Raw genomic sequence first — 27,487 nt, forward strand, 5'->3', positions numbered from 1 at the left:
AAGGCCACAATCCTTACCCTCATAGGATGAATATCTGCATATGGTGGTTTGCCTTCAGCCATTTCTATTGCAGTGATTCCCAGGGACCAGATGTCTGCAACACAATTATACCCAATTTCTTGAATCACTTCTGGAGCCATCCAAAATGGGGTCCCTATAACTGTGTTCCGCTTTGCCATGGTGTCCTGAGAAGAAAAGCAGGATAAAGATTCAGACAACGGCAACAGTATTAGCCATAAACATTCATTAATGAATTATCAGCCTAATTATCTTTCATTTGCACACACTCACATTATTAGACTCAGCATGGGTCACATACAGAGGGCTGCAAAGAGGAATTGAAATGTGCTTACAGAAGTTACAAGTATCCTGAAGAAAATAGCAAATGCTATTGCAAACCATTACTTAGGTAAAACAGCTTCCACAGAGGAAACCCTGCTCTGATCTGTTGCTGGTTTAACATCTCATTATATTGATGTAAAGTGCTAAAAACCAAACAATTTCTCAAAGTCTCCACAAGCACGTCATATTCACATACAGGTCAGAAAGATAAACTGAAGTGTACCCAACTGTCTTGGTTTTACTTACTGTAAGTTGTCCTGCCACTCCAAAATCTGCAAGTTTAGCATGTCCCTCTGTATTTAGCAATATATTTCCAGCTTTGATGTCCCTGTGTATTTTCCTCATAAAATGCAGGTACTCCAGTCCTTTCAGTGTTGACTGCACTATTGTAGCAATTTCCTCCTCTGTGAGCTAAAGAAAAGAAGAGTTACTGCCAACCTCTCAGTTGCTGAGATGTAACACTATTGTGTTTCGGTCTACGTTTTCCTGACAATCACTAATTGCCATTTAATTGCTTTCACTAAAGGTTGCCTTCCAATAGGAAATTCGTTAGCCACTTGCAGCATTATGTAGTAGAGTTAGCTTACAATCAGCATACGTACACACGTACCATAATTCACATACCATAACTCTTTCTCAGCTAGTAATTCTCATCCTGCAATAACCAAAGTAACGCAAAGTAGAGTCTGTTATTTGGAATTGGGCTCAGTTTTCAGGAAAGCTAACAAACATCTGCTCCAGCCATTACATTATCCAGATAGCCAAAACTCGATCGATGCAATCAGTTTTCTCATTTTCGGAGGAACAAAGAACCTGCATCTCAAGTTATGGCCAATGGTTGTGTCAGGCATTGACCACTGAGAATTATGCCCAAACTATTCAGCTTCCTTGAGCTGCCAGACACCCATATTTCCTTTTCATACATTCAAAGGAGAAAGGACGTACAGTTTTATTTCGTAATCGAATAATATCAGACACAGATCCAGCGCCGCAGTATTCCATGACTATCCACAGGTCTGTGTTCTTAAAATAGCTGCCGTAATATTTCACCACATGAGGACTATGAAATGTGAAAAAAGGAGAAGAAAACAAAGGGTCAAATACCAGTAACCAGCATAACTGAATAAGCACAATACACTGCAGAGTCCCTAAGTATGTTTTAGAAATTCAGAGTTGAAGTGCCACCGAAACCCTGATCAAAAATATTCCAAAACAGCCTGATCTTGCACAGGGCTTCTGCAGTCCTGCCAAGCCTCCTCCCCACAGTGGTGCTCATCTGACCTGTCAGTAAGTCAGTTCAGGGAGCTAAACTTTCTGAAAAGAAATGATATAGAAATAAGGAGATATTAGCCTTCAATCTGGTTTAGCTCCCTGAACCAGATTACAAGGTCAGTGGTGTGGCAAGCAAGAAGGCAAGACAAGGGAATGGGAAACAGACCATAGCAGTCCCTGGCAAAGCTGCTGCAGAGATTCTTGCAACCAAATGGAAACATTAAATAAGGTCCAAAGTTTGCTGGAAAATAGCTGTCATGTTCATTAAGAGGAACGTTCCCCCACTACCAGATGCACCTACTTGTTTCTACAATTTAGTCCAGGATGTATTTTAGGAATCCAGTACAACCTAAGACTGCCTCTCACAGCTATCTGCTTTGCCCACAAAGCAAAACCTAATAAAGTATATTGATCAGAATAACCATCTGTCCTCTGGAGAAGGTAAAGCAGAAAACTAACAGACAGACTGTTCCTGATTTTGTGGGAATGGAGCTAAGGAACAAAAGTGCACTTGAGCTATTCTGAGCACCTTCTAATGAATGTAATGAAAAACTAGCGAAATAGTCACACTGCACAGCGTCCCTTAATGCTTGCACAGAAAACGTGATGCTCCAGTGATTCACTCCCTCTGCTGTTCATAACTGTAAGGTCTCATTTTACGCCTTACACTGTTAATATTAATTTAAGAGACGTCTAGTAACGCTTTCCAAGTTACACAGTAAGGATTTTCACGAACAAATTCTTTCCAAGTTACATTCTGTTGTCTGCCAGCAGTTACCTTCATTTAAAGATAGTGAGAGTGAAGCGTGATAGAGTAAGTGACTGGGACCACAGTGTTGTCCAGAAAGAGGGGATCTTCACCCAGTATGCGAGCCTATACACACAGGGTCGAGGTATTTATTACCACTTTGGGCAAAGTTGGGAGCTAGGTGGTATTCCACGAAGCTAGCTCTCTTACCAGAAAGTCATAGCATATTTATCCTGTCACATGATTAGTATAAACCCACCCAAAACTGCACTCACTGATGAATGTTTTAAGGCTCCTCTGCTATCCCTCATTATCTTAAAGGAAACAAGGTCTAGTACATCCTTGCATCAATAGTTTTATATTACCAACGTAATTTACTTTAAATGGTTTTCCATGCCTGAAGTCCACCAAAGCAGTGTTTCTTAAGGCTAAATTCATAATACCAGAAGAAATTAGCATATTTTAAACTTTCAGCCTAGGACACACTTTGAGAGGAGGTCTTCCACACCCCTGAGCTCTTCATTAGCTAAGTTATCACAACATCTTTTCCCATAAGAAACATGCAAAGACAACCCAGAGAGCCAACCATCAGCCCGCAGAGCTGCCAGCAAGTTATTCTGGGGATGCTCAGATCAGCAGACAGCTTGTACCGCACTAGAACCTGCACAGGCAGAAAATGGCCAGGAAGGACAATTCTGCCACCCAAGCAGATGACCGCACGGAGATTATGCACATGCAAGAGCAGTCATGCATTAGTGGCTCTCATCCAAACCAAAAAACCCTCTTCTAACAGTTTTCTATGTCCATATCAAAACTTGCTTAGAAGCCATTGGCCCTTTGGAGAGGGGAACTGCTGTTCTAGCACACAATCAAGTTACCACTGCTCAACAAGTGATGGCACATCGGGAGAACTGCAGGAACTGCTCGGCTCTTTGCTAGCAGCGAGTGCAAGGTTATTCAACTTAGCTTAATGCTCTCTTGTCGCAAGCTAAACTTTTGTTGTCTTACCTTTCCTTGGATTAACACTACACAAACGCTCAGTTAACATGACTCAGTTGATACGAGGTAACTTGACAAGTCCGGCCTTTTAAAAAACATTTAAGGCAACATGATGGCTTTTATTTGATTAAATGCCAGATCATAGACAATACTTTTCTTTGCATACCTGTAATGGGTTTTGCAGTATATATTTACCTGTCACATTGCTGCATTATGGATATTTCCTTTATAATCTCTTGCAGGTCAGATTCCACAGGAACTTGCTTAATTGCAACAACTTGACCCGTTTCTTTATGAATGGCTTTGAACACACTGCCATAGGACCTATGAAACAAAATATTAAACAAACACTGAATACAATGACATTTTTAAAATGTAAATGTTACGGTTTTGCTTTTTGCAAATGCAGCCATCAGGTAAAAAATTAACTATGCTGCTAAAAATATTTTGTATTTTAATGTAAATAACCAGTCCACTAGCTTCTAAACACTGTAATAATACAAATAAGTCACAGCACACTGAGATAGTCAGAAAAGAGCTAACCATCATTACCCTGCCCATAGCTTTAGAATCACCTTTCACACAAATCCAAAACCAATTATTTTCCAGCATACAGTACCAGCTGAGCATCAGTAAGAACTAAAGTTCTGGTCAGAGAGGTTTACTTGTTCTTGTCTGATATTATCTGTCTTATTTCCAGCTTCTTTACTTACAGCAGCCAGGCAGATTTACAAATCAGTTTTTTCAAATGAACTGTTTAAGAAGGCAAACATGTCACTTGCCGAGCATTCCCATGCTGCTCTGCCTTACCAAGTGGCACAATGCAACATAAGTTCATTTCCACCACATGGAGCTTCCACAGGAAGTACCAGGGATGAACTACAAAACCTCTCAAGTTCCCACGGAGCCCTATCAATACACTGTTGAAAAATCCCAGTCTGGAGTTAACTCCCTACTGCTAAGTCGTAAGCTACTGTTTGGATTAAGACACCACACTCTTGGGAAACAAATTCTTTATTCTGTTGTCAAGCAAACACTGTCACTATGTTAGCACATACCTTTGCAGTAATAGGATCATGACAAGAGTGAAAAGTCAGAGGCCACTGAACACATACCCGTTACACAGATTTGTTCTTAGAGAAACGTACGCTGAGCACATTGGAACAGAACACATACCCTTCTCCAAGCTTCTCCAATACATCAAACACTTCTTCAGGTTGTTTGGTTAAACTGTCTTCGTCTAATTTCTTGAGCTGCCTGTATATGTAGGAATAGAGAAATTATTACATTTAATTTTGGGCTTTGTTGAAACAGAAGAATAAACAGCACCACTTAAACGCACGCAAGGCTTAGCATGAAGTAAATTGATTATGAAGTAAGTTTATTTCACCTGACCAGGACAAGGAATATCATTAGCATCCAACAGCAAAAAGAGGACTGAGAATCACAGAGAACAGAATTTGTTCGGGCACACAAATCTACAGTTCCTCTTGATGGAAACGCACCTCAGGATCTACACACTGGTGATCAAATGCCAACACAGCACTGCAGACTCTTGCAGCTATTGAACGTATCTGTGAAAGTTCAATATCTTGAATGGAAAGATACGTACTAAGGCCATGCAAAAGGGAACATTATCTTCCCTGATGCCTTAGAATATGCGTGAAATACATTTGTTGGGAGGAAGGAGGCAATACTGATCTCACCCGCACATTTTTAACACCAGAAGTTTGATCTTAAGTTTGTATGCCTGGTCATATACTAGGAAAATTCTATAAGGGGCGGGGGGGGGGGCGCGGGAAAGGAAGGGAAACTGATATCTGATTTTTTCAGGACCTTAATTGGTCCATCCCTCTTAAATGCATTGCTAATAAGAGTCAGCTGAAATACCTTCTAGGGAAAAAAACATGCTGTGTACTGTGATCCTTCACTTAGCCCCCCTTGCCCCCAGCACAACTTTCAGGGAGATTCCATACACAAGGCATCAAGATCAATCACATTTGTTTCAATCCACTTCTACACTGGAGAGCTGCTCACCAAGGAACCTCCTGAAATAGCTAAGGACTTCACAAAAAAAAGTTCCGAAAACAAAATATTTTGCTGTTGAACAAACAGCATTCAAATAGCCCACAAACAACCGCTCTTTCATTTCCACACCAACTAAAAAAAAATCTGAAACAACAACAAAAAACAACGCAAAACCACCCAAACAAAAAAAAGTCCAAACTCCTGAAACCAGCTCATACAAGTCTTTGAAGCACAGAAACTTATTAGTCTCAGAGTTTTCAGAAGTTACTGGCCTCGCAGCAAGCAGGGTTTAAAATGAAACACGTGTGGTCGCCCGCAACAGCAAATTACTACTGAGAGCTCTTACTGCTGCTGTTAAAGACCAGGACTCCAGCCACAGGCATGCTAATTTTTATACTAAATACACAATTTTTTCCCTAATTTCTTCGGAAATAGAGTGAGAAACCACTCATTGGACCCTGGCTATTATGTTTATGCACAAAAGCCATACAGGAGAAGCAGCTCACCCATGGAGTACATACAATGGCTTCCTGAAGCAAAGGAAACATTATATAAGCAGCAGACTCAGGAAGTGGTGAAATACTGAAAGTAGTCACTAGCTTCCCTGCAAAGATAAGTGTTAATCAACAGAATGTTTCTTGTCCTTGTGAAAATAGGGAGGTAGGAGGGCGTGGGAAGAGGAGAAAAGGGGAAAAAAAAAAAGTATCATTGACCACACAAGCCGCCATTTCTAAGGAGCCCAAAAAGTGGCGATGCAAGAGGCAGATTCTTCTTGCTGAAGTTAAGATGAGGCCTGAATTCTATCTAAAAAAAAAAAAAAAGGTTTTCACATACCCAAACACAACAACCAGACAACTTCTGCACTTGTATCAAACCACCTCGTTTCTGCCGTAGTCCAGGGGCACAGTTTGCGCTGCCCAGTTCACCCAGCACGCCCATTGCTGTCACAGACACACTCTGCTTTTTTGTGGGGCGTTTATACAACGCGGGTAGAACATAAACACGAAACCGATCTTGCCTGAGCTGTTATCCAGATCTAATCTGAACCATCTTCCAGTTAAACTATGCCATAAGCAATTACAGAACAAAAACAGACTTTTTTTTTTTTTTAATAGACGACACACTGCTGTTTTGTTGTTTAACAAAACCGAAAAAAAGAGATGCTCTATGTCACCAAAGAGCAGACCGGCAGCCTCTTTGTTCGCTCCCCGGGTCCCAGTTGCGAACCACCGACCGCGTTCTGTCGGACCGACGCTTCGTTCCAGCGGCAGCTGATCCCAAGTTCGCCCCGCAGACCCGCTGGCGGCAGCCCGGCGGCTCGCAGCCCCATGGCTCGCAGCCTCGTGCGCAGGTCGCCCCGACGCCCCTCGCCGTGACCAGGCGGAGCGCGGGGCACCGGGCAGCGCCCACGCCCTGCGCCGCGGCTGGGCACGGCACCGGGGGGCCGGCAAACCCGCACGAAACTCACCCGAAGAGAGACGGGGGGAAATAATCGGTTCCGGGGAACCGGCACGGGTCAGCACATCCCCTCCGCACAGCCTGTTAACCGGGGCGCGCTTCCGCAGCCGCCGGAGACAGCGCCTCCTCCGCGGGCTCCGGTAACTCAGTTCAAACCCTTTCTCCACCACCGTCACAGCACGGACCTACCGGCGCCGCCCGGTCCGTCCCGGCGCAAAGCGACTAACGCCAACCGCCCCGCGGCCGCCGCCCGCCAGCTCGGGGCGACGCGCAGCGGCAGGGCGCCGGGGAGGCGACGGGGCCGGAGCCCGATCAGCGCGGCCGGCTGCCCCGCGCCGACACTCCTCAGCCCCGGGACGTAGCGGCGACAAGCAGGGCCGGCCGGCCCGCACCGCACCGCCCCCGGTCCCCGCGGGGATACACCCCTCTGCTTACCGGCGCGGGTTCCGCAGCTGCACCGTCTCCATGGCACTGCGGAGCGGCGGTCAGTCAGCCGGCCACTCGCTCGCTCCCTCACTCCTCCATGACAGCCCGCCGCGCCGCCGCTTCCGCCCGCCGCCGGAAGCCAACGGGGAGTGCCCGCCCCGCCGCCCCGGCAGAGAGGGGCGGGACTTCCTCCGGCCCCGGCCCGGCGCGGCGGCGCGATGGCGGACTCGCCCAGCGCCAGCGCCCTGCGTCGGGCCGGCAACGAGGAGTTCCGGCGCGGGCAGTACGGGCCGGCCGCCGCGCTCTACACCCGGGCGCTGGCGCTGCTGGAGGCCGCAGGTACAGCGGGTTTCGGGCCGGGCGGGGGGCGTGGGGCGGGCGGGCAGCGGCCGGACCGGCTGAACACCTCTCCCACTTGTGTCCCGGCGCAGGGGAAGCCGCCGCCGAGGAGCGGAGCGTGCTGCTCGCCAACCGCGCCGCCTGCCACCTCAAGAACGGCGCTTGCCGCCTCTGCGTCGCCGACTGCAGCGGGTGAGCGGCGGCGGGGCCGGGGGGCGGCTCGTTCACTCGCTGCCCAGTGCCAGGCTGGGGCGGGGGGCGAGGCCGGGCCGTGACAGGGCTCTGCGGCCGCCCACCTTGGGCTCACGCCGTGCCGGGCGACTCTCTCCCCTCTTGTAGCGCCCTCGACCTGGTCCCTTTTGGGCTCAAGCCCCTCCTCAGGCGGGCCGCGGCCTACGAGGCCCTGGAGAGGTACCAGCTGGCCTATGTGGACTACAAGACCGCGCTGCAGGTGGACCGCTCCATACAGGCGGCACACGACGGCGTCAACAGGTAACGCTGCTGCGCGGTGCTCTCGGCGGTAACGCCGGAAGGTTTGGGAATACAGCAGCTCGCTCAGCTGCTCCCGCCAGCCGGGCGTTGTGTCCGGAGCAGGCTGGGGCCTGAGCACACGGATGGAGCGAGTGAGGCCTCTGGTGCCTCCCACAAAGCGCAGGCCTCGCCACGCTCCCTTCGGCTGCTGGTGTCTGCCAAGGTGCTGGTTGAGGGCTGGGAATGAATTCCCTGGGACTGTTTCTGCTTTGCTCCGTGCCTGTTTTAAAACAAATAATAAACTACAGGCTCCAGAGCCCTGTCCATTGAGCCTCCCTGTGCTGAGCGGGTTTACAGGCTGCCATAGTCCATTTCTCTTCCTGGAGCTGTCTGCTTCACTTATTGCTTGCCGGGCTGAGGAATGACACGCACATCTCCCTCGGCTGAGCACTGACAGTTCCAGCTCTCATCCTGTGGTATTTTTAGACCTGCTGACATGAAGAAGCTCCTTTTGTTAATGTCCTGTCTGTAGAAGTAACTTAGTTCAGATGTGTGTAAGGGGGTTAGTAGAGAAACGCTGTGCTTGGTACATGAGCCAGGTTAGAAAGTGACCCTGCTGGCTACTGTGTGGCCTGTCCAACTGACAGGGTGACTGCCAGCTGTCTCTTCCAGGATGACTAAAGCCTTGCTGGAGAAAGATGGCGTGAACTGGCGCCAGACGCTCCCACCAATCCCTACAGTCCCTGTTTCTGCCCAGATGAGGTGGAGCAGTCCTTCTGCCGGAGCCCCCAGGGCAAACACTCCTCCTGCAACTGCACCACAGGGAGGACCAGGTGAGAATGTGCCCATGGGCCAGGTACAGAGCACTGTAGCTCAGCAGGGCAATGAAAAAGGCAGCTGCCATGCCTGCTTGGCCTGTCTGCAGCTGGGGCTAAGGCCTGGAGAAACCTGGGTCTGGTTCTGCCACAGCCTCTTTGGTTGATTCTGGATCCTTTGATGTCTCTGTCTCGCCTCTGGTATGGAGATATTTGCTTTTTGAGAGGCTGCGGTGATCTTGTCAGTTTTATAGTGTTCTGTATTCTTTCACACTGTTTCCAGACCAAACTGCTGCTGACACAGAGAGAGCTCGAACTCTAAAGGAAGAAGGAAACGAACTTGTAAAGAAAGGAAACCATAAAAAAGCAGTTGAGAAGTATAGTGAGAGTTTAAAGCTCAACCAGGAATGTGCAACTTACACCAACAGGTACTACTTGGCTCTTTGCCTGAGTAGTTCTTGGCCTTTTGTAAAACCCACATGGTACTTCTGACAGACCTGTCTAATGTCTGTTCCCAAACCAATGAATAAAACAAAAACACCCACACGTTTGCCTCAAGTGCAGACTTCCCTGTAGTTTGTATAACAGTCTTTGATCAAGTACTGCAAAAACCCTTGGAGACACTTAGTTTAGGGCTGCTAAGGGATTTCTCTCTTTAATGCTTGTCTGCCAGGACTCTGTTAGTTTGAGTAGTGTTGTCTGCCCCATGAACCACAAATTGCAGACTGCTATAACTCCTAAGGCAGCTGCAGCAAGCAGATCATATTCTGGACTGGTATAGCTAGGAACCTGCATCTGTGAAGGGCAGGTTCTCAGCTTTAGAGAGGTTACTCTAAAAATCCTCTTTTTTTTTTTTTTCAAACTGAAAAACTCTTTCCCCTCCTTTTAACTGAAACAAATTTGAGCTTAAGAAGTAAGATTATGTAACGTAGAAAGCTGACAACTGTTTTGGAGTCCAGCTTTGTGCTGCTATGTATGTTGCAGCAGTAGATGCTGCTTTTAGCCAGGTGTCTCTAACCAGGTAATTGTATTGCAGAGCTCTCTGTTACCTGACTCTGAAGCAATACAAGGAAGCAGTACAGGACTGCACAGAAGCTCTGAGGTTAGATCCTAAAAACGTTAAGGCACTCTACAGACGTGCTCAAGCACTTAAAGAACTGAAGGTAAGTCAGGAGTTTTTTGAACAATTTTAAGCTAAGACTACAAGCCTGTTCATGCATGATCAAGGCAAGAGATGCCATTCAGAGCCCATTTGCGTGCTAGACAATATCTGCCATCAGATAGCTGAGACGCGTGTGGACTGAGGGGGGGATGTCCTTTCACATCACTATTTGCTGGTTGGATCTCGTGAGTTTTTTAGCCCTGGATCCAGTTTCTGGAGATGCTGGAAACAGCTACATGTTGCATTGAGCTTTATCTTTTTATGTCTGTTGAGAGATTATCCGGGCAGTACTGGAAGACCTATTGCATTGGAGTTGAACTCAGAACCCGCTACAGGGCTTAAGCAATTATACAGAGGCAGTCATAGAGCTTAGTTGCCTTTCAGGGTAGTAATTTGCAGCAAGAGCCCTAGACTGCATTTTCAATGTACTAACACTTAAAAAATATTCTCCTTCTAGGATTACAAATCAAGTATTGCCGATGTCAAGAGCTTGTTGAAAACTGAACCAAAGAACACCGCTGCACTGAGATTACTGCAAGAACTCAAGAGAGCCTAGGGTAACCAAGCAACAAGGAAAGCTTTGTTTTCCACTGCAGAAGAAAGCTTTCTCGCTTCTGATGTTGTTACAGGGACCAATCTTAATGCAGGATCGGTTTTGAAATCAGTCTTCCACTGCTGCTGAGATTTAACAGATCAAAGTTAATGCCCCTTCTTGAGAGGCATATAGGTTAACTTCCCTGGCTGAAGTCAGCTTGCCTATAACTATTGGCCTCAGGGACTCTTTACATGTTGGTTAAGATGCATGTGAAGTGGCTCTTCTCTTTCTGAAGAGCTACAGAGGGTGTTTTTTTGTCCTTATTCAGGTGACAGTTTTGCTGCATTTGTGCTGCTATTACTTTAAGTTGCTGCAGGAACTGCTGCAGTTGCCCTAGCACCACATGCTGTTCTTGTGACAGAGGCACAGTTACTTGCACAGGGCCGAGCTTGTTCCCTCTCCCCCTTGATGCCTGCTGGCCCTCAGCTGAGTTTCTGCTGCTTAGTTTGGCTGGGCAGATGTTTGCAGTAGCAGTTGTCTTTTTTTAGTTTTTCTGCACACTTAAAACAGCAGCAAGTTAAGCCTTGTTACACTGTGCACTACTACTTTCAGATTCTGGGTGCTTGGGCATTTTACCATTGTTTTTTGTGTTGGGGTGGGTTTTTTTGTTTATTTTTTCAAAACCACTTTAGCTCCTCTGTGCCTTTTGGAGCAGTTGCTATAGGATGTTACGGAGGGAGCATATGCAGTAACATCCCAGGTGAAGTCTGGCTTACTACTTCAATGCATGTTGATACTTTTCAATCTCCTTATCTGGTATTGATGGCACTGACTTAACATGGTAGATAAAAAGATATTTGGAGTTATTGTATGAACTGTTAAAACCATTTCTCATTAAAGCCATGTTTTATTTTCACTTTAGAGCTGTGTGGTTTATATAATGGATGGTATGGGGGAACTAACACTTTTTTTTTAACCACTTTACTTCATACTGTCCCCTCTTTTTGTCAGTGTACAGTGCCTTGCTTTGGAAGCCAGCTGTCAGACAGTGACAATTCATTGGTCAGCCTTGCACACTGTGCATGAGTAGAGTGCTTTAACTAGTAGGTCAGGATGCTGGACAACACTAGACCTGAACCAACTGCTTAGAGCATAGACAAAGAGATGGAAGCTAGGCCATAAGTGAGGGCTTGAATATCTTTGTTTCCCAACTTACTTGCTTCTCCCAGCAGTCAGGGTTTCAGGCAGGTCCTCCACCAAACTGAATTTAGAAAGCAGGCATCACTTTAATGCCATTAAAAGACAGACAAAGATTTCTTATCATAGCCTGACACTAAGTAGCTTTTTGTAGGTCCCAGGTCTGTACTCCATCAGCTGTAGTGGGCCAGGGCTTGAAACAGCTCCTCCCTGAGGGGCACAAATGGCTCCATTCACTCCACTCTGACTTCTAAGCACTGCGGCCCATTGATCCTGCAACCAGCACTTGCCTCAGTTTTTAGCAAGTAAGTGTGATGGATTTCAGGGTGGGCATGGGCAGGCCAGCACTACACAGATAAGCAGAGAAAGGTCACAGAATACAGGAGGAAGACTTGCTTCACTTAGTTAAGAGCTATCTGTTATCTAGAGTGGCAGATAACTGCACTGTTCAACTACAATTCATTACAACACCTCTAAGCAACAGCATGCACCACCTCTTTCCCCTCTCAGCAACAGAGATAAGGTACAAAATTACATTGCTAAGACTTTCCCCAGCAATACCACCAGGCAGACAAAGATCAGGCACAGCAACAAGACATACTACTTCAAGCCCAGGTCGCTTCTGCTCCTATCTCCCCTTCTGTTCCATCAACAGTGCCGCTGTCTGTGCGGGACCCTTCCCAGGCATGCAAAGGTAGTGCTGTCCATATGGGCAGCTGGAGAGCACTTGTCAGAGGCACGTCTTCATCCATACCTTTCAAAAGCCACAGCAACTATTCCAAACTAGAGATGCCAGATTCACATTTGCATTGCTGCACCTGCCTCAGTTCCCTAAAGCCTCAGACTTCTCCCAAGAGTTCAGCCAGGGAGCTACTCTGAAAACTTTCAAGTGTCTTCCAGTATACATGAGGATCCAAGCTCCAACATCATCTTTTCTGACAAAAATCTGAAAGACCCTCGTCCTTGTTCATGTCCTTTTTTTGGCTTATTCTGATGTCCCCATGTTCCCTGGCCCCTCTCTGCATTCCCTCGAGCTTTACAGGGAATACATGAGCTTCTCAAGCCAAGCCATGCCATCTAGCATTGGAGGTGGTGTCAGGCACATCTGAACTGGCCTGTTACACCTGAAAAGAGGTTGCAAACAAGCTAGCCAACAGCAGAATGAAGTTTACTTGTGCCATTCTATTCCAGCTACTTACATGCATTGCACTCATGCAAATATACGTTTTTCCTCTGGAGACAAACAATAAAAGCTTCCAGCCAATTCCACTTTGGGAGAAATAACAACTTAAATGAAGGTCCTGTATATTAAGTGGATTAAAGTCCTTTATAAGTATCTCTGTGAGAAGGAGATATCTAAATAGTGCACAGTTCAGGAATCCACTATGAGGAAAAGACATACTTAAGGAGGTGACAGGAAGAATTGGGAAAAAAAAAAAGCAAGAAAAAAGAATGATGAAAAGCCCCAGGGAAGAGTCCCAGCTGAGCAGAGCAGACACCATGCTGGAGCAAACATGTAAGTGATTCTATTAAAATGCTGGAAGGAAAACAAGAAGTAGGAGGGATGACTCAGCAGCAAACTGAAGTGCGAGTATGATACAGCACAGAAGGAAGATGGAGACAGCAACACCAGCACACAAGTTGCACAGAAAGAACGTAGGTGGTGCTGATGGAGGTGTGCTCCTGTCAGCTCAAGGAAGCAGTCAAGTAAGGTCAATACATCCCCAGTCTTGAGTACCAAGGAGCCTCTAGGGACCAAAATTCCTTTCCTAAATAGGAAAAGCAGAGCATTAAGGCCAGGATGATGACAGTGACATGCTCTGGGAGAGGCGCAGAGAACAGAACACAGTAATAACAGGTCCCAGCTACTCCTGCAAGCAGGGAGCATTCCAGTTGGATGCGATGCAGTTATGAATGTTATCAGGCCCATCAGTGACTCCTTGAAACTACTGGTCAGGAACACACATTGGGGAAGCAGCTTTTGATTTACAGCTACTCCTCAATACCTCAAAAGCTGGGTCTTTTGCGCCAGACACACACACACAGTGAGGTGACCAGCAGAAGACACCCAGTGCCAGTGTTCCAGCAGGCATACAAGGTCCATTACAAAAGGAGAACCACAGGTAGATGATGCCTTTTAAAAGGGAGTTGAAAACAGCTAACTAGAAAGGATAAAAATGTAAGTAGATGGTGTGAAATTTGCTTAAAGCCAGCCATCCTCCTAGAGAGTCAGAAAGGACCAGGAGAGCCTGTTGGTTGGCAATTTGTTAATTTAATCCTATATATCCCTTCCATCAGCTCTCGGGACTGCCACACCACCAGCATCAGAAGCTTCAAACACTAATTACAGCAGCCTGACCTAAGCCCACCCATCCACCTGCATGAAACAAACAAAAAAGGTATCTGCTGTCTTTCTGCAAAGGAAACTAACCCATGCTTTGGGGGTGAAAGCATCAGTTCTTTATTAGTGTCAGCTACAGGAACAAATAAAACTACAGAACCCAATAAATTCACTAAAAATGATGATTCATCAGCACTTGTAATTTCCTGGGCAACTGAACCAGGCTGGGTTCCACACTACATTTCACAAGATGCTTCCAGCAGCAAGAAGAGAATTAACATGGGGATTTTTTACAGGTGCAGGAGGAAGCAATTCTGCAAGGTTTACAATACACACAAAATATAAGATAGGGCATTGAAGACAAGCCAGGGTCACTGTATGGGCACGATTCCAAAAGCACAGTGGGGTTGCTGCTGCTGGTCTTCAAAGGCAATGCTCTCAGGGCTCGCCCTCCATCCTGAAGTCTACAAGAAACAAAGAACCCACATATGGCAATTTTCAACTGCTACAGGACGAATTTCATCCAGACAGGATGAAATTCACCTGAACTTGGATTAACATGCAGTTTCTTTGAGATCACAAGTCAAGAAAATACTATCTTCAAAGGGATATGTGAAAGTCTGAATTGCTTGTCAATGAGCTGTCCCAGGCTCAGCAGCAGGGCCAGCTCTCCTGGTCAAGCCCACACAAAACCACTAACATTTCATAGGGATTGTGCTGGTCCCCACTTGACCTACAGAAAAGCAAGGTCCTTCCCTATCTTCCTTTCTGGTTGCACAGTTGTTGCCCTCATCAACATAGAAAAAACAACCAGACAGAACCATGTCTCTGCAGTACGATTAAGTCTGGAAACCAGAGGATGGAATTTAAGAAATGGAATATTAGAGTCAAAGATACCTACGTTGCTCGTCGAGCCTTACTCAGTCTGGACAAGAAACCCAATCCCCAGTTTCAGAGTCAGAAACCAGAGACCCTGAGCACACGCCGCTGCCCGCAACAGCTCCCCGCACCTACCCGGCGTCACTGCAGGAAGGCCACGGCGCTGCTCTTGTGCGACATCTCCGTGGCCTGGTGCGCCTGGAGAACAGCCACCGCTTCCTCGATCTTACAACAGAGAGCACAAGGAGGAGAAGTTGAGTTGCTCCAATGTAGGAGCACACTGCACAAGAAATGCAATATTCCAGGTCTGGTCTGGCCTCTGCACAGACCCACTTCCAAGAGGTAAAGGACTTAAAAATAATAATAATAACAAAAACCAAGTTTGCTGCTTTTGCAGGAGACTGATCAGCCAAAAGGCCTCTTCTGTCTCTTCCCTAGGGAAATGCTGGGCATCTCTCCTTTCCTACAGGAATCAGAGCTCGCCAGAGAGAAATCAGACTTCTCCATAGGTGAAGCTGCCTGACACCACCCAGCAGAGCCCAAGCTCCTTCACAAAACATCAGTTAAAGAGTGAAAGCAAATCCTATCTCCAAGGAGCAACAAGAAGATGCAGCCAATTCACTGCAACTGTTTTGATGGGAACCAAAGCTAAATATTCACCAGAATTAAGGAAGAAACTGAAGAAACGCTACAGAGAGGCAACGTCTATCTCGTTTCTGTTCTCAGGAAAGAGCATCTCTCGATCTCCTCCCAGGAAGCAACATCCACCCTGCTTTTCCTTCCTTTCACTCCCCAGCCACCTCCAAACCACCCTTGAAGCTTGGCCCGTGCTTTTGGGGAGCTGCTCTGAGCTTTTCTTTTTGCTGAAGGTGGGCAGATGTTCAGGCACTGGGCACGGTGCCATCAACCAGAGCCCTTTCTGTTCATTTTTCACTTAATAAAACCCCAGCTACTTGCTTCTCCCATAGCTATCAACATCTTTGACCCATCTTCTGGGTCATGATCACCTGTCCTTGCAGCAGCAGGTAGTTAGCCCTTTGGGATGCAATTTGTGCCTCCTACCTTGGAGTGCAGGGAGTCGGGGGACTCCAGGAGCAGCAGCAGCTCGGAGTTGTCTATCTCCAGCAGCATACCAGTGATTTTGCCAGCCAGCGAGGGATGCATCGCGTGGATCAGAGGGTAAAGGCGCTCACCTGCTCCAAACACCAGGAAGGGCATCAGCACTATGCAAGACCTCCAGCATTTTCAAACCCAGTGCAAGCCCTCCTGCCCTCCTAGCTCTGTCCTTCCAACTGAAAAGGGATACGAGGGTGGTGATGGTGGTGGAAAATAAATCACAAGCAAACCTACTCCAGCATGTCACAACAACAGAGTTTGCAGGCAGGGAAGCTGCCAGGTGAAGCCAGATAGCAGCAGGCACCTGCCGTGGGAGCAGGGCAGTGGAACAGCAAGCGCTGCCCATGCCTGCCCCACCAGCGTGCTCATGAAGGGACCTGCTTCTGCAGGAGTGGTTTCCTCCTGGGGACGGAAGAGCTGGTCCATGACCTGCTGTGCTTTTGCTGGGCCAAGCCCACAAGGCAGCCTCCTTGCAGCAGGGCTAGCAATCCCCTCCCATGCCACCGGCACCAGCCACTCCACCAGCGAGACACCAGACAGCACCCAAAGCCAAGGACTGCGACGCAGAGCTGACTCAGGACCCCTACAGCCACCGAGCTGTTCATCAGTGCCCAAGAGCAGCAATGCAGGATGGTGCCGAGTTCGAGGGAATCCCAAATGCCCTGCTGCAGGCTGGCAGCACGGGCAGGATGGAGCTCTGCCTCCTGCAGAGCTTCACCAGACGCTGTCTCGCTGCCAGGCAGCTAATGCAGACAGGGAGTGGGTTTGCTGCTTCCACACCCTTCCAACACAGCCCAAAGTTTTTATTTTTTCTTTTAAAAAACAGCATAATATCAGAGCAATCCCACAAAGGCTTACAGCTTCTAGCAGCTAAGTTGTCCCACATGTGTGCCAGTCAACATGCCCTCACATGCACAGCCACACAGCTGGACCTACACAGCCAGACCTACTCTAGCAGAGCAGCTGTGACACCCACCTATCATTTGCTTCTGCTCCTGAGGAGGGGCTGCTGCAAGCATGGATGCCGTCAGTGGCTCCTGCCCCTGGACATGCACAGCAGGTTCTCCCACCTGGAGAAAAAAACAAAAACAAAAACAAAAACCAACAGAGAAGAGCAGCAGTCAAAGGCTGGAAGCGATGTGCAAGTTGCCTGGCTTGCAGGAATGCTGCTGATCCCTGAACACAGCACCGAGATGCTGATGCAGACTCTGGCACTGCCTGTTTTTATCCAGACATTGGCCTCCAGGAAAGCCTCAGCCAGGCAGGATCCGTAGCCCCAGTTACCCCAGCAGCCCCCAGGCACGGTTCCCTGTAGCACCAGTTAAACAGGGCCACTGGGCTGCCTGGGGACAGCAGTGCCATTAACCCAGAGCAGGACCAGGACTGACGCACGTTGCGGCGGCCGTGCCGAAGCCGGGAGCCCGCAGAGCGGTTACCTGCGGGGCCACCACGGGCTGCACGTGCCCCATCGGCTGGATGTTCCTGACGGTCGAGGAGTACTTGTACTGCGGGGTGCCCCGCGGCAGGGTGGGCGAGGAGGGCACCCGAGCGCTGACCGTCTGCGTCCCAATGTTGGCTGCAGTGAGGACAGGAACGTTTGTAAGAAGGAGCCCATTAAGCGTGCAACTGTGCCAAGGAGGCTGAAGCCACAAGGGCAGCGTGCTCAGCCAGAGGGCCCAAAAAATTCCCCCTGGGCTCAAAGCAGCTCCCATGTCAAAGGCAGCTTTCCCGGGACAGGCAGGGCCCTGCCGTCCTGCCCGCTGGGCTGGGGTGCTCTGCTTCTGTGCAGAGGGCAGGAGAGCTGGCACCTACATCTTGTTGTCTGTCCTCCAGAAACGCCTGCCTGCATCAGCAGCCCCAGGACGGGGAGAGCACGGAGGAGGGTGGGCTGCGAGAGCAAGTGCCCCTGTCCCCCAGCTCACCCTGGGGAAGGCAAGGGCAAAAGGAGAGGGGACGAGGGCAAAAGGAGAGGGGACGAGGGCAAAAGGAGAGGGGACGAGGGCAAAAGGAGAGGGGACGAGGGCAAAAGGAGAGGGGACGAGGGCAAAAGGAGAGGGGACGAGGGCAAAAGGAGAGGGGACGAGGGCAAAAGGAGAGGGGACGAGGGCAAAAGGAGAGGGGACGAGGGCAAAAGGAGAGGGGACGAGGGCAAAAGGAGAGGGGACGAGGGCAAAGACAGCCCTCCTGGTCCCCCTGCTCACTTCAGCAATAAGACACTCAACGCCAACCATGACCTTGGGCTGAATCACACAAAGTTGGGAGGGTTGTGGGTAGACACTGCACCACCAGACAGTCCTATGGTTTGGGGGACGTCAGACCTTCACCCACCCACCAGATGGGCAGCTTTCACCCTGTGCTACTTAAGCCTCTCCTCAAAGCCTGTCCACAGAGGAGGCTACGCTGCCAACCCCAGTGAGCATCCTCCTCTTCCTCACTCATATGAAAGGCAGAGGGGTGATGGGACAGAGATGAGGTTGAAGCACTCTCGGGGCGAGGAGTGCTCTGGGCATTAGGTGCAGGACAGCGGCTCAATCACCACCCTGCCAGCCCTGCAGGAGCACAGCCACGTCATGCTGGCAAGGTGGAGGGGACACCTTGGGACACAGGGACAGCCAGGCACTGGGGATGCCAGTGAGGTCTGGTTGTCAGGCCACAGCTCCAGACATCTCTACCATGGGTGTGTTTTACTGGAGGCTTGGCCTTGGCAGCAGTTCAGCCAGAGCCTGTAAGAACCTCTGCTTCTGCCCAAGAGGGCCTTTCCCAGCCTCCACCTTGGTCTGAGCCTCGGGTGCCGTGGCTGCATCATCATCATCTTTAATGAATGTATTCAAGGAGCAGCAGCCAACAAGACCAATCTGCATATCGGAGACCTGTCCCATTACCTGAAAGGGCACAATCTTCCCCCTAAAGTTACACGCTTATTTACTACAGACACTGCTCCAGTCGCATCACATCCAAGAGCACCATCCAGTTTCCATGAGCAATCCCACAAACCCATCCATCTTCAGAGGCAGACCCAAGCTCACAGCGAGCACCCTCGCCCACATACAGCCACCACAGCCATGTCTGAGCCGGGTCCTTCCCCCACTCACCCACTCTCTGGGCCTGGGGGGGCACACGGGGCACCTGGGTGGAGGCCTGTCTCATGGTGCTGATGTTGGACAGCAGGCGCCGGGGAGGTGCAGCAGCCCTCAGGACAGGGGTAGCTGCAGGATATGTCGCTGTAAAGATAGAGCACGATTAGTAAAGCTTCTTGGCAGCAAAGGCATGGAAGAGGAGTGACTGTGGCTGGGGAAAGCTCAGGAGCACCTCACCTCTGAGGTCAACCCTCATGTCTCATCCCCTGGTGCCCATCACCGTGATCCCTGCACCAAACCCCTGCGCGCTTCTCCAGGAAACAGCCCCCCGTGGGTACATGCTTTGTGCTGCTTTTAGAGACCCTCAGTCCCTAAATGATCCCAGCCAGCGCGGAGAGCCCCCAGGAGAGACAGGCTGACTCACGGGGAGGCCGGGAGGGCTGCGCACTCCAGCGAGTGGCAGGACGGACTGGGACAACTGGGCTGGGGCTGTAGAAGGTGGCTCTGGTTTGTGGCTGGGAAAGGAGAACACATTATCCAAGATGACTTGGGAGCTGAGCTGCACCAGATCCAACCTGGATCATCTCAGTGGCTGCCGCGCGCAGACAAGCCAAAGCCGGGCTCTGCAGCCTGCCAGAGCACTTTAAAGATCAACCTCCAGTCCTGCTGCCTGCGTGTCCTCCAGCAGCTCCACTTATCTCCTCCCCATGAGCTTCTGCATCTCTGTAACCCCTCTCCCTCTTGTTGTTTCATCAGCAGACTTGTTCTCCATGCTCACACCCTCCCATCAAACTCCTTCTTGGTTCCCTCCTCTGAGGAGTGGACGGTAGCTACTAACCCCCCAGCCCATTGCCTGCATTTTGGCAAGCCCTGTCGCTTGTGCGGAAGCCTAGTGCTGATCCCACCGATCCCACTAATCCTGCACCAGCGTCTGCCCGGGTCTGCACAACCCAAAAGACGCTCCTCAGCCCGACTGCCACCCCCTCCTCCAGCCCAGGGCAAATTCAGGTCCCCATGGGACAATGCCATTGTGGAGCAAGGACTCACCTGGGGAATGGGGGGTAGGAAGTACCCCGGGGGGGGCTGGAAGGAGCCCAGGAGAGGGCCAGGCAGAGCCCTCATGGTAGCTAATCTCTGCATGTACTGGTTGGTGAGGATTGCTTTCCGCTCCTCTTTCCTTTGAGCGAGCGCAACGTAGAGGGGCTTGGTGCTGACAATCCGCCCATTCATTTCCGTCACGGCCTTGGTAGCCTCTTCTGGGGAGGAAAAACATACAAAGCCAAACCCTTTGCTGTGGCCACCCTCTGTCATCACCTAAAATTAGATTAGAACAAGACAGCTAAGTCCACAGATCGCTGCAGCACCCACGAAGCACGGCGCAGCAGGGGGAGACACGCGTGTGACCCATCAGCCATGGGCACCCCATTGCAGTCCCTGCGTCCAGGGTGGGACAGATGGGGCTGCACAGAGAGGTTTCTCCAGGGAAGGGGAGGATTTGCTCACGCAAAACCAGCAGGTTTGAGAAACAAAGCTGGCAGAGTCTGGGCAAGCCCAAGATCTGCTGCCTGTGATCTTCCAGGGGATCTGTGCCCCAGCCCCGCAGGACCCACAGGCCAGCAACACTCCGGTGCTTAATGTCACAGCAGCCAGCGAGGGCTGGGGATCAGCGGGGGACACAGCATCTATCCCCAGCAGCTCGCAGGTTACAGGTATTGGACCTTAAAGCCAGACCATCCCTCTGCACCCATACCTGCAGTCTTCAAGAGCAGCTTGACACCAGTCTCAGTGGCAAGACTGACACTTCTGATGTTTTTCCAAAAGGCAAAATGCCAGCCTGTCTGCCAGGCAAACCCTGCTCCCCCAGAGCAAGGTGGCTTTTGGGTCATTTCCATTCGTATCAGTGTCACATTGGTCCCAAACAGCAGAGCAGCTGTGCAATATTCAGAATGATGTGGCTTTAAGGTCCCACACCCTGCACCTCACTGGGGCTGGGGTAGCTTGGTAAAGCTACAAAATATTTGCTGAATCAGGACAGCGTGGGGTAGAAGTGGCATGTCCTTCACACTTGGTTTGAAATACAAGCCATCAGCAGGGAGCTGTAACTCAACAGGATGATAATCCTGATCCATTTCCAAGGGCTGATCCTGGGAGCCCCAGCAACAGCCCTGGTCCCTCACCTTGGCACTGGTGATGGTGCCGTAGGGAGAGAACTCCTTCCTCAGCCTCTCATCATCTATCCCATCATCCAGGTTCTTCACATACAGGTTGACCCCCTGCAAACAGGCAAAAACGCAGCTTGGGCTCTCAAAGTTCACAGCAGCTTTTCAAGCTGGATGCATGTTTCATCAGCAGCTCAGCCAGAGGGTGGGACACCCCACAAACACGTCCTCTCCAGAGCTGCTGCGGGACCAGTAACGTGGAGAGCAGACAGGACCACGCATGTGCTCCACTCATAGGCCAGACAGCTTGAGTGAAGAGGGCACCCAGACCTTCCACCCAAGACCTCAGCAAGCTGTCTCATTTCCAGATGAATATTTTAATTTCTGGAAAATTAACAGACTCATTTGTTCACCTGCCAGCATCATCCCAGGTTTAGATCTCGCCCCTCTTCCCTGATGCTGCTTCCTGGGACATTACCAGGCAGTGACTGGACCCCTGTGTGGGTCTTTAATTGCAGAAGGGACTCAGAACACTGATCTGCTCTGGAGAGCCCCAGACTGTGTCCAAGCCAAGGATGTCCCTGGACACCTGGGGCACGTTCCTGGTGCAGACATGCATCCCGCTGTCCTCTTACCTGGTACCTGCTCACCCGCTCCTGCTTGATCTGCTCAAATTTCCGCTTCAGCTCACTCTGGCGCTCAAGCCGCTTCTGGGCTCGGCCCACGTACACCAGCCGCCCGTTGATCTCCTTCCCGTTCATGTCAGCCACCGCCTGCCAGTGGAGGGAAGAACTCTGAGCACAGCAGGGAGCCGATGGCCACAGCCCTGCTCTTCACCCACCACCCCCATCCAGCCCCACCACAAGCAGAGACCTCCCTGAGTGAGGGCAAGGGCTGCCCTTTGCCAGGTCCTGCCCACCCAGGCAGCCCCGCCAGTGCTAGCACCCCACCAAGCACAAAGCCAATGAGATTCCTCCATTGAGGAAAGGTGGAAATGTCAGCAGGGGACAAGCTTGGAGCTGGGACAGCAGATGGGCAGCAAGGAGCCTCTTGCCTTCTGGGCTTCTTCGTGCTTCTCAAAGTTGACAAATCCGAAGCCCTTCGAGCGGCCAGCGTTGTCCATCATGACTTTGACACTTAACGTTTTTCCTGCAAGAGGAAAGGAAAGGATCTGTCTGAAGAAGAGTGCTCACCAAGGGGGTGCCGCCAACACGCAGCACCGTGCTCGGGAGCCACCACGAGAAGCCAGTCCAGCGAGGAGACCGGCCGGCTGTTGACGGCACAGAAGAACCGAACGGGAGGACAGACAGTGGGATCCGCGCCACAAGGCAGGAACGGGACTCTGCGTGTGTCGGTGAGGACGAGCCCTCCTACCCTGGCTGCTGCTCTCATTGCTCTTGGCTTTTTGGTTTCTCCAGACAGTGCACTGGATTCCTCTGGCCAGAAGCTCTCATCTCCTTTATATATGAACGCACATACTGGGCTTGCATGAAGGGTATTCACAAACCACCCGAGCTAACACTGGCCAAGCATGGACAGTGTAGTCTGAGGGATGGCACAACAATAAACCCTGTCGCAAGAGGCATCCTCCAGTGACGGACTAAACTGAAAAGCCTTTTTTGCTTTAAATTCAGACTCGGCATCTCTTATTCCCTGGGCTCCTATAACCAGACAACACACTGGTTTCAAGTCAATTTCAAAACTAACAAAACAAAACAAACAAGAAAGTACTCACCAAACTTGGAGAATATTTCCCGCAGTCTGTCGTCATCCATGTCATCCCCAAAGTTTTTGATGTACACGTTGGTGAACTCCATTGCCCTCGCCCCAAACTCTGCCTCACGCTCTTTGCGGGATTTGAAATGGCCAACAAACCTGCAGGAAGCAAGGAAAGGGACATGAAACCCTACATGTCCTCTGCAGAGGGAAGATGGCCTGTACTGAGACAGATGTGCCTGTGTCCAAGGGAGATCCCATCACATTGGGCCGTGCTTTGCTTACCCATAAACCCACCCTGTGTTTCACATCCAGCAACTTCAGCATGTCCCACTCTGGTGTTCCCCCACCCACATCCCACTTGGCACCACTGAAACAGGAAGAGTGGTAAGACAGGGCACAGCCCCATGCTGGGGATGTCACCCTGGGAGACCCCAAAAGACCCCCAAAGGATGCCACGAAGTGCCAGCTCTCTTCCTTCAAGGTATCCCCAAGCCCTTTGGGCAGCTGCTTGCGTCTGCAGAGACAGGGATGTAGAGAATAAGGTGATGCAATATAAGCAGAAAGCTGAAGAGCAACAAAACCTTTTCCTGCCCAGATTATCTGATGCTGACAGCCGAGACCAAGGACCAGCCCTGCTTTGTGGGCACTTTTTACACCACCTCAGCAATAAAACACAGCCCAGGGTTGGACTGCTTCCGTCAGGAACAGCTCCAAACCACTATCATGCTTCCACCAGCATCGACCACGCATGACTCACTGCCCCAGAGAGCGACAGAGATGCCGTGTCCGGTGGGGACAGACAGGAAGGGAGGAGAAAGAGAGCAGCAGGAGGTGGGAGCCCGAGCAGGGCTGGTGTTTGCTCCCGAGTGTGTAAAAAGGCAAGGAAGGACCAAGCACAGAGCCGAGGAGACATTCTCCTCTCCAGCACTTACACCTTCCGGTCGTTGAGCAACATCCCATTCATGGTCTCGATGGCCCGAGTCGCTGCCTCGTGGGTCTCGAAGTGAACAAAGCCATAGCCACGGGATCCGTTTTCATCACAAACCACCTACAAACGCAGGGTGGGAAGACAGACACTGGTTTTCTCCATGCTTGCACACAAGTAAGTTGCAGGAAAACACACCCTCATCTTCCAGGGGCATTTACCCTCCCTGACACTCCACTCCCACAACAGCTGAGCTACACTGGGGTGCTGGCAGCAGGTCAGAGCCAGGCGAGAACTCTACCCAGGGCCAGATGTCCTGCGGCACAAAGGTGGTTGCTCTCCAACACCCAGTGCTTTATGATGCCCAAGAGCTTGTGGCTCACTGAGACCCAAGTGCCATTGATGCACTGAGCTCAGACAGGACAATGCACAACGTGTATGTGCAGGGACTGGGAAGAAGAGAGGCAGGGGAGAAATCCTCCATTCCCAGGAGAAACACAACAGGGCCTTTTGGCTTCAAAGCAGGTGGGAATTTAGAGGAAACTTTGTAGTAAGAAGAACAAGACAGCGTATTTCAGCTGGCTGGAGCACACTGCCAAGAACATGGGCCAGCTCTACAGCAAGCCCTTTCCTGCAGGACCCACATGTGCAGGTACCTTGCACGACAGGATGTTTCCAAAGGCAGAGAACGTGTCATACAGGGCCTTGTTATCGATGGAGTCATCCAGGTTCTTGATAAAAACGTTTCCAATCCCCGACTTCCGGAGCCCAGGGTCCCGCTGGGACCACATGATGCGGATGGGACGGCCTTTGATCACTTCAAAGTTCATAGTGTCCAGGGCTCGCTCGGCTGGCAAAGAAGCAATGACAGGGGGAAAGAGGAGAGTGACACACAGATCCCCTTCACATCCTACAGCACAGGAATCAGGGACGCTGTTGGACAGGGGCTTGTTAACCTAAATAAGACAGGCAGCTGTGCCCCACAGGGCAGCAGGGCCAGGCAGGGGCTGCTCTGCTCTCCTCCAGCCACATCACTCCTTCCTTTTTAATTTTTTTTTTTTTCCCCCCTCTCCAAAGTATGTCTGACTCCCACAGGATCATTCATTTCACTGCAAGCTCCAGCTTGGCAGATGCCCAACTCATTTACCCGGTAAGGATTTTGGTCTCCAGGGCAACTAACCCAACACCTTCCCTTCACCACTGCCTCACTCCAGCACGAAACGCCTGTTGGGTACCACGCCACGCAGTGCTGTTATCACTGCAGTGCCTGCCAGGAGAGAAGCCTCGCTTTACGCCATGAGCCAGTGGGCAGCTGGCTGCCCCAGGGAAGGGCAGAAGGGGTTTTGGTGCCCTCCTCCATCAGCTCATGGAGGAAAGCAACTCTTGCAAGTCATCTTCCTCCTCCCACAAGCCCAAAGCCCAGCTGCCACATTCTTCCCAGCCGCTAAGAAGAGATGGGAGCAGTATGGGTCACCATCTGAGAGCAGATTTGGATTAGTTATAACCAAAACCCAACAGTAGTAGAATATTGCCAATCCACAACAGCTGAGGCATCCATTCAAACAGCTGCTCCCCTCTTTCGCACCACCAGCCCTTCCTTCTCTTGCACACTCCAAGCCCCTGTTGCAAGGCAGCTCCTTGGGGCTGCGTTAGAGGGACCTTACCATCCACAGGCTGCTGGAAGTTTATGTAGGCGTAGCCCAGCGATCGGCGTGTGGCAACATCCCGACAGACTCGGATGGACATGATGGGACCAGCAGGTGAGAACTTCTCGTAGAGCATGGCTTCGGTCACGTCCGGGTGGAGGTCTCCCACATAAAGAGAGGCTAATGGATAGCCAGGGCCGCTGGCGTTCATGGTCAACCACAAAGCTCAGCTGCAGAGGAAGACAAACCTACGCTCTGCAGCCTCAGGTCTCAGATGGTGTGCAGCAACCACAGACCCACACTGGGGCTGGCCTCACCCCAGCAGTGCAAGCTGTGCCCTTCCCACCAGCAATGATAGGGCTGAAAAGGCCATAGGGATGCTGCGTTCCCAGATTTTTCAGGGACATTTCAATGTTGGTGCAGAAGCCAAGCTGGGGTGATCTGCACATGTCAGAGCCCCTGCAAACATGGGGAGTGGCCAGAGGGACACACCACAACACACACACTGATTTTTTCTTTTCAAGACTTAAAACCCAAGAGAAATAAAACAGAGTTCCATTCCTCAGAAGGTAAACAGCCCTTGTCTACCAGAGACTTCCATTTTGATTCCTCCTTAACAGCTCCTTCCAGCCGCCTGCTCACCCAGAGCAAACCCGAGGAGGACAGGTTTGCTTGGACACAAGGCACTGCCCTGCCAAGGAGTCGCTTCCAGCAAGTGGCCCTGCAGCCCACACTGCTGCAGCCAGCGGTCTCAGCAAACATCTCCAGCTCTAACAAGGCAAATACAGGTTTCTAGCCAGCCCTTCCCAATGAAACAAGCCCCAGCTCGCTGACGAGGCCCTCAAAGCAGGAAAAGCGATGCTCAGACTCCCACTGTTTTCACTCGGGAGTGAAGTCATGTGTGAAAATGTCAGTCGCAGCCTGACACCCCCAAGGTATTGCCCAGGAAAGCAGAAACGCACCTCCTGCCCTAAAAGCTTATAAGCCCATTTTTGGGGCTCTTCGCTTAAAGATCAAAAATCCCGAGATGCTTGTTAAGATACCCCACGGATGCTCAGAATAAATGCACGCGCATTATTGCATTAAGCAATCCCTCGGTCAAAGGCAAGCGACCCCCGAGGCAGAAGAGGGCAGAGCCGCACCGGGAAGCGGCCCTACCCCCGCGCAGCCCCGACGCACCCCCCAGCACCTCACAGCGACGCTGCCCGCGGAACGAAGACGGGCGGGGAGCGCAAACGCAGCGTCCCCCCGCAGCCGGCGGGGCAGAGGGCGCGGGCGGGGAGCTCGGAGAGGAGAGGACCGGGTCAGAGCGGCCGCGACCAGAGACCCGGCCGAGGGCGAGGCGGGCAGCGAGCGGAGACGCGGCGCGGCCCCATCCCCGCCGGCGGCCGAGCCCCCGCGCCCGGGCGAAGCAACGGGGCTGAGGACGCACTGCCAGAGCCGGGGCGGAGCGGCACAGGAGCGAGCTGCTCGCCCTGCCCGATCCCGATCCCAACCCCGCTCCCGCTCCGCCGGCGGGGACCACCGGCGCTCCGGGCCAGGCACGGGAGGACACCCCCACCCCGGGAGAAGCCGCCTTCGCCGGCCCGGAGCCGGGCGGCGAGACCCCGGCCCCGCACTCACGCCGAGCGCTCCGGCGGGCTCGGCTCGCAGCACCGCTCCGGCTGGAGCTGCCGGCACCGCCCGCCTCTTCCCGCGGCGGCGCCGGGGGCGGGACGGGCCCTCCCCGCCCTCCGCCAGCTGCGGCCCGGCCCGCCCCCGCCCCGAGCGGGGCCGGCAGCGCAGGGGGGCGGGAGCCCCGCGGTCGCCCCCAGCCCCGCGGAGCTGCCGGGT

At 51.2% G+C, this 27,487-nt stretch overlaps 3 protein-coding genes and 1 non-coding gene across 6 annotated transcripts in view; 1 reads left to right on the forward strand and 3 right to left on the reverse strand.

Moving 5' to 3' along the window:
- STK4 (serine/threonine kinase 4) overlaps window positions 1-7,377 on the reverse strand; it is a 47,721-nt gene extending 40,344 nt beyond the window's left edge. For all 3 annotated transcript variants that reach the window (XM_086622784.1, XM_086622783.1, XM_086622785.1), the window contains exons 1-6: window positions 7,283-7,377; window positions 4,538-4,618; window positions 3,557-3,685; window positions 1,288-1,402; window positions 589-753; window positions 18-185 (exon numbers count right to left, since the gene is read on the reverse strand). In XM_086622784.1, coding sequence (XP_086478910.1) covers window positions 18-185; window positions 589-753; window positions 1,288-1,402; window positions 3,557-3,685; window positions 4,538-4,618; window positions 7,283-7,314 — 690 coding nt within the window. In that variant the 5' untranslated portion in view covers window positions 7,315-7,377. The remainder of the gene's footprint in view (window positions 1-17; window positions 186-588; window positions 754-1,287; window positions 1,403-3,556; window positions 3,686-4,537; window positions 4,619-7,282) is intronic.
- A 114-nt stretch (window positions 7,378-7,491) lies between these two features.
- On the forward strand, window positions 7,492-11,516 carry TOMM34 (translocase of outer mitochondrial membrane 34). The gene is made up of 7 exons (XM_086622918.1): window positions 7,492-7,612; window positions 7,705-7,804; window positions 7,952-8,104; window positions 8,756-8,916; window positions 9,182-9,326; window positions 9,935-10,061; window positions 10,518-11,516. Exons 1-7 carry the CDS (start codon window positions 7,492-7,494, stop codon window positions 10,614-10,616), a joined length of 906 nt encoding a protein of 301 aa, XP_086479044.1. The 3' UTR covers window positions 10,617-11,516.
- A 3,637-nt stretch (window positions 11,517-15,153) lies between these two features.
- PABPC1L (poly(A) binding protein cytoplasmic 1 like) lies at window positions 15,154-25,865 on the reverse strand. The gene is made up of 14 exons (XM_086622771.1): window positions 25,673-25,865; window positions 24,665-24,858; window positions 24,016-24,131; window positions 23,100-23,239; window positions 22,419-22,513; window positions 22,000-22,137; window positions 21,383-21,478; window positions 20,253-20,519; window positions 19,630-19,720; window positions 19,221-19,349; window positions 17,565-17,704; window positions 17,105-17,198; window positions 16,075-16,205; window positions 15,154-15,237 (listed from the first exon to the last, which is right to left on the reverse strand). The coding sequence occupies exons 1-14, from the start codon at window positions 25,863-25,865 to the stop codon at window positions 15,154-15,156; spliced, it is 1,908 nt and encodes a 635-aa protein (XP_086478897.1).
- LOC147527486 (U6atac minor spliceosomal RNA) lies at window positions 15,366-15,484 on the reverse strand. The gene has a single exon (XR_015222706.1). It is a non-coding gene; the product is annotated as a U6atac minor spliceosomal RNA (small nuclear RNA).
- Window positions 25,866-27,487: the final 1,622 nt, after the last annotated feature.

The sequence above is a fragment of the Tauraco erythrolophus genome, chromosome 18 (assembly GCF_009769465.1).
Source record: "Tauraco erythrolophus isolate bTauEry1 chromosome 18, bTauEry1.pri, whole genome shotgun sequence".
Taxonomy (NCBI): domain Eukaryota; kingdom Metazoa; phylum Chordata; class Aves; order Musophagiformes; family Musophagidae; genus Tauraco; species Tauraco erythrolophus.

What these genes read in the sequence shown, in the direction of transcription:
- TOMM34 (XM_086622918.1), top strand. Translation starts at nt 7,492, where the DNA reads ATGGCGGACTCGCCCAGCGCCAGCGCCCTGCGTCGGGCCGGCAACGAG. An exon ending in TGCGTCGCCGACTGCAGCGG is followed by an intron (nt 7,805 to 7,951) that starts GTGAGCGGCGGC and finishes CCCCTCTTGTAG; the next exon opens with CGCCCTCGACCTGGTCCCTT. An exon ending in AAGCACTTAAAGAACTGAAG is followed by an intron (nt 10,062 to 10,517) that starts GTAAGTCAGGAG and finishes TTCTCCTTCTAG; the next exon opens with GATTACAAATCAAGTATTGC.
- PABPC1L (XM_086622771.1), bottom strand. Translation starts at nt 25,865, where the DNA reads ATGAACGCCAGCGGCCCTGGCTATCCATTAGCCTCTCTTTATGTGGGA. An exon ending in GGAAATATTCTCCAAGTTTG is followed by an intron (nt 22,514 to 23,099) that starts GTGAGTACTTTC and finishes TTCCTCTTGCAG; the next exon opens with GAAAAACGTTAAGTGTCAAA. An exon ending in AGCGGGTGAGCAGGTACCAG is followed by an intron (nt 21,479 to 21,999) that starts GTAAGAGGACAG and finishes GCCTGTTTGCAG; the next exon opens with GGGGTCAACCTGTATGTGAA.